The 8,548-nt window shown below is 35.0% G+C and overlaps 1 protein-coding gene and 1 pseudogene across 1 annotated transcript; both read left to right on the forward strand.

Moving 5' to 3' along the window:
• Positions 1-460: 460 nt before the first annotated feature.
• On the forward strand, positions 461-4,235 carry LOC137819527 (uncharacterized; annotated as a pseudogene).
• LOC137816431 (uncharacterized) lies at positions 4,183-7,351 on the forward strand. Its single transcript, XM_068619566.2, has 8 exons — positions 4,183-4,203; positions 4,291-4,687; positions 4,765-5,006; positions 5,080-5,292; positions 5,374-5,466; positions 5,555-5,656; positions 6,668-7,024; positions 7,112-7,351. Exons 1-8 carry the CDS (start codon positions 4,183-4,185, stop codon positions 7,184-7,186), a joined length of 1,500 nt encoding a protein of 499 aa, XP_068475667.1. The 3' UTR covers positions 7,187-7,351.
• The last annotated feature ends 1,197 nt before the right edge of the window (positions 7,352-8,548 follow it).

The raw sequence follows: 8,548 nt of genomic DNA on the forward strand, positions 1-8,548 counted from the left end.
AAGGAAAATGGTGGAAAGCATAAGGGTCTGAAGTCAGCGGATACAGCTTGGGTGGCAGATGAATCCATCATAAATATACTCATACAATTTTTGCAGTACTGGAAAGCAACAAAAGCGAGAAACAAAAGCCAAGACATGGTTACAATACATGAATAAATGAAACTACACCAACAACTCTCTACCATCTACTCCCCCTAATCTTCCTAGAGCCTACGCAATTCATGCTTCGAAAGCGACCTGACACCAACATAGCCCAACGGTTTTATCAGACCCTGTGTCACCCTGTGTCACCCTGTGTTCTTCTTCTTCCATAACCCAAGACTAATACACTACTACCCTCCAACTTCTTTTTATTTACTTTCACATGTTCAATTAATGGATAAAACCTACTATATTACAATTTCCAGCTTCACAATCATCTAGCAGTTTCACAACTTCACAACCATCACTCCAAGTAAGTTTGTTTTAGTTAACTTTTTTTACTTCAGTTTAATATATAATATATGTACACATTACTAGATAAGTAATGTTCTATTTTGCTGTTTTGGTGTAGTCATGCCAATTGATAAATCGTGGATTTGTAAACCACGAAACACCATTGAGTATGCAAATGGGTTGAATGTGTTTTTGGATATTGCATTTCAACATGCTAATGGTCCTGTAATTAAGTGTCCATGTGCAAAATGTGGTTTCAAAAAGTGGCAAACAAGGGATGTAGTTCAAGAACACTTAACATGTACAGCTTTCCCTCAGAACTACAAAACTTGGTATTTGCATGGTGAAGGATCAAGTGTAATTGAGTCAATGGTCGCCACAAGTGCGCATGTCATTGAAGATTTATTGGAATCTCAAAATCCGATGGAAGACATGTTGAATGATGCATTCGGGTTTGCGGGGCATGATGAGGATACTGAAGCTGATGATCTGCAAACTAATATGGTGGGTGATGAAGGAAAGACAAACTTTGATGAATTGATGAGGGACAATAATGAACCCTTATATGAAGGTTGTACAAAGTATTCAAAATTATCATTCATGTTGAAGTTGTACCATATCAAATGCATGAGTAGAATGAGTGACAAAGCAATGACCATGATTCTAGAGTTGCTAAAGGACGCATTTGAACATGCTAAGTTTCCTAACTCGTTCTATGAGGCGAAAACTGTGATTACCAAACTTGGACTTAACTATGTCAAAATACCAGCTTGCCCAAAAGACTGTATGCTATATTGGGGTGAAGACAATGAAGGCTTAGAAGAATGTAAACGATGCAAAACATCTAAGTGGAAAAATAAAGATAAGAAGCAATACGCAAAAATCTTGCGTTACTTTCCATTAAAACCGCGTTTGCAAAGATTGTTTATGAGTTCTAAGACGATTGAGTCTATGACATGGCATGCATCAAAGGATAATCAAGATGGGTTGATGAGGCATCCTAGAGATTCCGAGGCTTGGAAATCATTTGATTTATTGCATCCAGAATTTGCAAATGATCCTCGAAATGTACGATTAGGCTTAGCTGCTGATGGCTTCAATCCTTATGGAAACATGAGTACAAACCATAGTATATGGCCAGTGGTTCTCATCCCATACAATCGCCCCCCTTGGCAGTGTATGAAGCAAACATCTTTTATCCTCTCCATGATAATTCCTGGAAAACAAATGGTAGGAAATGACATTGATGTTTACTTAGAACCACTCATAAGCGAATTGAAGGATTTATGATTTGATGGAGTGCAAACATTTGACTATTCAAAAAAAGAAATGTTTACTTTGCGAGCAGCTTTGTTGTGGACAATTAGTGACTTCCCTGGGCTAGGTAATTTGTCTGGATGGAACACGCACACTGGTCTTGCTTGCCCTACCTGTAACTTTGAAACCGACTCTTCTTGGTTGTACAGGGGCAAATTCTGCTTTATGGGACATCGTAGATTTTTAAATAAAGAGCACAGATTCAGATTCAATAATCATCTTTTTGATGGAACAAATGAACTAAGGGATGCACCAAAACCTTTGTTAGGGTCAGACATATGGAATCAAATTGAGGGTATGAATGTTACATTTGGAAAACCATTAGACCCTATAGATACAAGTAAGAGGGCTCGTGGAAAGAATGTTGTTCAAGTTGGAGCAGAGCAATGGAGAAAGAGAAGTATATTTTTTGAACTTCCTTATTGGCGGACCAACTTGTTACGCCATTGTCTAGATGTGATGCATATTGAGAAAAATGTTTGTGACAATGTTTTGTACACATTACTTAATGATCCTAAGAAGTCCAAAGATAATCTCAAAGCCCAAAAGGTTCTTAAAGAAATGGGTATAAGGAAAGAGCTTTGGCCAAATGATAAAGGAAGATTTCGGCCAAGTGTATTTTCATTGTCAAAAACAAAGAAAAAAACGTTTTTGCGAACGTTGAAAAAGGCTAAAATGCCAGATGGATACTCAAGTAATATTGCAAGGTGTGTAGATTTGAAAGGTGGAAAGATTTTTGGACTCAAGAGTCATGATTGTCATATTCTTATGGAACAATTACTACCTATTGCCATACGTAATGTTCTACCAAACAATGTGACTGCCGTGATAGTAGAAATGTGTTCATTTTTTCGACAATTATGTGGGAAAAGTTTAAGTCAATTTGATCTTAATAAACTTGAGTCTCGCATGATTCAAACTCTTTGCCACTTGGAAATGTTATTTCCTCCTACCTTCTTTACAATCATGGTTCATTTAACATGTCATCTAGCTGGTGAGGCAAAACTTGGAGGACCGGTACATTACCGTTGGATGTATCCCATAGAAAGGTAAATTTCCTACGAACCTTTGTACTTTTTTTAAGTTCAAAGTTTGATTATTCTAATTGCGAAAGAATTTTATAGGTATTTGGGACACTTAAAATCGTATGTTCGAAACAAGGCACAACCTGAAGGTTCTATTGCTGAAGGATACCTAGCTGAAGAGGTTTTGACCTTTTGTTCTCAATATATGGAAGGGATGAAAACAAGAACTAATAGACCTTCACGTGTAGATGACTCTTTCAACACAAATATTTCAGAATTGAATACCCTATTTCCACCAATTGGTAGAGTTGTAAGTGCTGCTTCAACTTTTGAGATGTCAACTATTGAGAGAACACAAGCACATCGATATGTGTTATTTAATTGCCCTCAAGTTCAACCTTACATTGAGTGAGTATTAACACTCAATATAAATCTAATTATGTTGAAAAGTTGTCCTTTATGGAATTATTAGTAATATATTGGTTTCAAATTTTTTCTTAGGGAATTTAGACAACATTTACGAAGAAGGTCTAGAGGGAGAAGAATTCCAAATACAGAGCTAGAAAAGATTATCAATAAGGATTTCATGAATTGGTTTCCTCAAAGGGTAGGTACAATATGTTTTTACAAGTTTAAAATGTCAATTTCAAAGATATACTGACAACAAGCATTATTTTTGTAGATTAATAACACAGCCATTTCAAGTACAGTTGCAAATGATCTTAAGTATCTAGCTCAAGGTCCAACAACACATGCTAGAAGAATTTCTGCCTTTAATGTAAATGGTTTCAAATTTAGAACTGAAAGTCGAGAACATGACCTAAAAACCCAAAACTGTGGAGTGTTCTTAACTTCTTCAACATCATGTGTTGTAAGTGGTGTGGATCAAAATATTAGACAAGCAGATTTGGCATATTATGGAAAATTAGAAGATATAATTGAGCTTAATTACTATGGTCATTTTAAGGTTATCTTGTTCAAATGTAAATGGGCTGACACCACAAGGGACTATGGGTTGAGGAAGGATCCTTGGGGTTTCACTTGTATTAATTTTTCAAGGTTAATTCACACGGGAGATCGTGAGGAGCATGATCCATACATTGAAGCTTCACAAGCTGGAATGGTATATTATATAGATGATGAGGTGAATAAGGAATGGTCAATTGTTGTCCATTTGAAACCACGAGACTTGTATGATATGGGAGAAGGAGATGGTGAAGTTTGTGAAGTAGAACCGTGTCCACAACAAGACTTACATGAATTTTTCAGCAACTCTGACCAATTGGCATTATTTAGGGAGGATGAAGATGATGAATTACTAAATGAGGACAACAATGATGATGAACTTCATGAAAATGACTCAATGTCAGAGTAATAATAACCTTGGTTCAGCTGCACTATTAATATGTTCATTCATCTACTATGTGCATGTATGAAGCTTTTAATATATCTCCACTTTTAATATATCTTCAAATTTAAATTATGTTGTTGATTACTTCAATTTTATGTGCAGATATGCCTAAACCTAAGGATCAAGAACTTGCTTAAGTCAGTTGCTGGTTCAGACAAATCTGTGGCCAACTATGTAAACATTAATGCTACGCCTTCTACTACACAGGACCAGACAAGAACTACTTCTGCAAGTCCATTTGGATCTCCACTACCACAAGCTTCTCAATCTATTCATCAACAAACCTCACAACCTACACAATCACAAACTTCACAAGTTCCACAATCACAAGCTTCACAAGTTCCACAACCACAGACTGAATCTGAAAATCTTGAATCATCTGAATCTGTACCTCCAGCAACTTCTGAATCTGCACCTGCACAACCAACTTCTGAGTCTGAAAGAGTGCAACCAAGAAAATCAAGGCAATCAAACCACTATTGGTTTGTTGATGCTATAGGTAAAATCTTTTGTTTTTTTTTCTTTACATGTAATAAGTTTCACTGCACATGAAATAATGTATTTGGATTTTTATAGATGGCGAAGGAGTTAGTCAAAAACTAAAGGTGAAGGTTAGGGATGCTCATAACTTACCTACCGGATTACGTGTGGTGGTGAACTATGATGACAATTTTCAACCAATTGGAGAAGCATCTGGTTTACTTGCTGGAGTTTGTGGACAACTAGCAGCAAATCATGTATTGTTCCCTATTAGTTTTGAAAAGTGGTCAACTTTGCCAGATACTTACAAGGATACAGTGTGGGAGAGTGTACTAAAGGTAATATAACTTACATTGAAATAACTTTAATTTATTCAATACATTTGGACTAACTTCTTTTCTTTTTTTGAAGTCTCGATTTTGTTTCAAAGTAAATGAAGATTTGGCTAAAAGAGATGTTATGTTTAAAATTGGGAAACTGTGGAGGGAATACAGATGCAAGCTTTGGAATGAATTTTATGACCCTCTTATGAGCAGAAGTGACCTCATCAAGAATGTTCCAGCTGGATTAAACATGGAACAATGGGCTGTTTTTGTTGATTATCGTTTGAGGCCTTCTACAGTGGTATAGTAAACTCTGTTTTTTATTATTATTAATAAGCTTACTTTAAGTTTACACAAAACTGATTTCATTTTCACTTTGTAGAACATGTGTAATAGAAATAGAGATATAAGGAAGAGACAAATTATTCCTCACACTGGTGGTGCTATGTCTTTGTCAAGAAGAAGAAATAATTTGGTATTTGTTTACTTATATTGTGCTCTTTATTTTAATATATTACAATTTCCACCATATTATACTTATATTATTATTGTTGAACATATAGAAAATTGAGACTGGTAAAAATATTGGACGAGCTGAAATGTGGAAGATCACACATAAGAGGAAAAATGGCATATATGTGAATGAAGAGGCGCTGGAAATTGGGGTAAGTGTTTGGACTACTTTGATGATGATGTATTGATCATAGAAATATATTGGACTGCTTTGATGATGATGTATTGATCATGGAAATATACTGGACTACTTTGATGATGATGTATTGATCATGGAAATATACTGGACTGCTTCATTGATGTATTGATCATGATGATATATTGATCTGCTTTGATGATGATGTATTGATCATGATGATATATTGAACTGCTTTGATGATGATGTATTGATATGGGAAGTGGTGGATAGGAAAAAGAAAAAGCAGGAAATCTAGAAATAGTAATAATAATAAGAATTATAATGATAAAAATGAATGGTAGTTTATGTGATGGTGACCGGCACAGAGAGGTATGATAGCATGAACTTAAGTGGAATCAGGGGTGGGTAATTGTTATTTATAGATGAATAGGTGCATCTATATTTAGGGGTATGATTTTACAGATTTTGTCCCTAAGGTTCCAACCACATGGTCTTAATTTGGATAGTGATTGATGAGTGAGAATGCTATCATATAGATTTTAGCACTAGATTGATTGATGACCAAACACATGGTCTGTTCTTAATCGCACTAGATTTTAGCATGCTATGGGAAATTAATAATGGAGTGCAGGTATAAAGAACCTTTTACCACAAGGGAATTTTAAAATTAATCAATATTTTCTTTTATAGCATGCTTTAATTATTACGTACCATTATTCCAAACACAATCACATTATTATGTATAAATAATTAATAACCAAATGATAAAGTCACTAATCAATATCTGCATGCATGCTCCCCTTTTTCTTTAGTCAGTATATTCAGGCCTTTAATTTCTCAGTTTTTTTTCTTACCTTTTTACCTTCTTTGGGTTTTAAGTCACTGTCATCAAAATTGTAGAGAATTGGGATGAACTTTGGATGGTTTCTTTTATACCTTACTCTCATTCTATGTTGTAGTTGAGAGTTCAACCATTTCATTATGTTTACTGCTGCTGCCATGATATATTTTCAATTTTATCCAGGAAAAAATTGATGAACTAATATTGACAAATCCAAAAGGTGGTTCAAATATATCTCCAGAAGATCCAATTGGTGTCATATTTGGTAAGGAGCATCCGGGTCGAGTTAGAGGGCTATCATATGGAGCTTGTCCCAGCCTTGCTTTCAAAGGATCCACAACAAGGCTAAGTGGTATGAACCATGCTTCCTCTAGTTCAACTTCATCAAATGTGGAGGACAAGATAACTCAAATGGAAAATGAGCTTGCAACTGTGAAAAATCAAATGAACACTTTGCTTGCTTATATTGCTTCAAGAAAAGACGTTCCAGAACATTTTGCTGCAATAGCAGCTAATTTGGTTCATGCATCCACCAATGAGGTATTAATATATTTAAATATTTATTGGTGTCTTTTATTTTATAATTATAAACATACAAATTCATTAACTTAAAATTATTTATTTCAGGCATCAGATTATGGAAGTGGTGCTCCATCACCTAATCAAGTAATAGGATCAAGTGCCGGAAGCAAAACTGATTAGAGATGTGTGTTTTAATTTTAAACTTGACTAGGAATGTATGAACTTTTGAACAACTATGTGTTGGAATTTTAAACTTAATTAGGGATGTATGAACTTTTTATGTGTTTTAAACTTTTGAACATTATTATGTGTGTTTTAACTTTCAATTACATATAAACATTTGAACATTATTATGTGTGCTTTAATTTTTAATGAAATGAATGGATGATTATAACTTTATACATTATTTTATTTTATTTTGAAAAAGTGGTGGTTAAATTTTATAATTGTATAAAATAGATTATAAAAAAGATTATAGAAAAGTGGTGGTTAAATTTTATAATTGTATAAAACAGATTATAAAAAAAATTATAAAAAAGATTATAAAAAAGTGGTTAAATTTTCCTTATTCAGTAATAAAATTACGTCAGTTAAAAACGCCACTACTTACGAATATTATGGTGTCAGAATCTTCTTCAATGATTGTAAATTGCGACAGTTATAACTGACACTACTTACAGATAAAAACCGCCACTACTTACACTATGTTTAAAGTGGCGGGTGTTGCGGCGGGTAACATAAAACCGCCACATTAAACTTTGTGGCGGCCAGTTCTATGGCGGTTTGGGAAACCGCCACAAGCGTATATTGTGGCGGTTATAAACGCCACTTTATACGAAAAAAACCGCCACAATATACACTTTTTTTTGTAGTGTCTCCAGGCTCAAGAAATCAACGAAAAACTCAAGAAGCAAGTTGAAGAGCTGGAGCAGCAGAACAAGGGGCTGAAAGAACAAACTGAAGAACTCAAGAAGCAGATTGAAGAACTTAATCTGAGTTCTGCCCAAATTCTGGTTGCTGGATTCGAAGCTGCACGGGAACAATTCGCCTGCTTGTTCCCCGATCTAGATCTCAGCATGGTGTCCCTTAACAATGAGGTGGTGGATGGAAAAGTGGTTCTCGCTGAAGACTAATCAATTTCCCCTTATCCACCACCTTTATGCTTTTTCTTTGTATGTAACTTGTAATAAACCTTTTCCCTCTTTCTGTATATGTGCCCGAACTGGTATTTACTTAATGAAATTACCTTAGTATTTCTTCCTGTAACTTCTTTGACTGCTTCAACTTTCCTTGCGCGATTTACTTCAAAGAAATGACTTAGCGAATTCGTAGGCACGATCTTATACTTAACTGCTTCGAACCACTTCAACTTCAAATAATAATCACTTTAACAACTTGTAATCTTAAGGCAATTAACCTTAGCGTAAAATTACTCTTCCGGCAACGAACTTCAACTCAACTTCTGGCTTAAAACATTGCTTCCCCGATCTGCTTCGTCAAAACGGGTCTTTAACTTTCTCGCCACTGTTTGGACTTTTCCTG

Source organism: Phaseolus vulgaris, chromosome 10 (genome assembly GCF_051622355.1).
Source record: "Phaseolus vulgaris cultivar YP4 chromosome 10, ASM5162235v1, whole genome shotgun sequence".
In the NCBI taxonomy this organism is placed as follows: Eukaryota; Viridiplantae; Streptophyta; class Magnoliopsida; order Fabales; family Fabaceae; genus Phaseolus; species Phaseolus vulgaris.

Bases quoted from the DNA above. Each gene is read 5' to 3' on its own strand.
- LOC137816431 (XM_068619566.2), top strand. From the start codon at position 4,183: ATGTTCATTCATCTACTATGT. The intron at 5,007-5,079 runs GTAATATAACTT...CTTTTTTTGAAG, and splicing joins TGTGGGAGAGTGTACTAAAG to TCTCGATTTTGTTTCAAAGT. The intron at 5,467-5,554 runs GTATTTGTTTAC...TTGAACATATAG, and splicing joins CAAGAAGAAGAAATAATTTG to AAAATTGAGACTGGTAAAAA.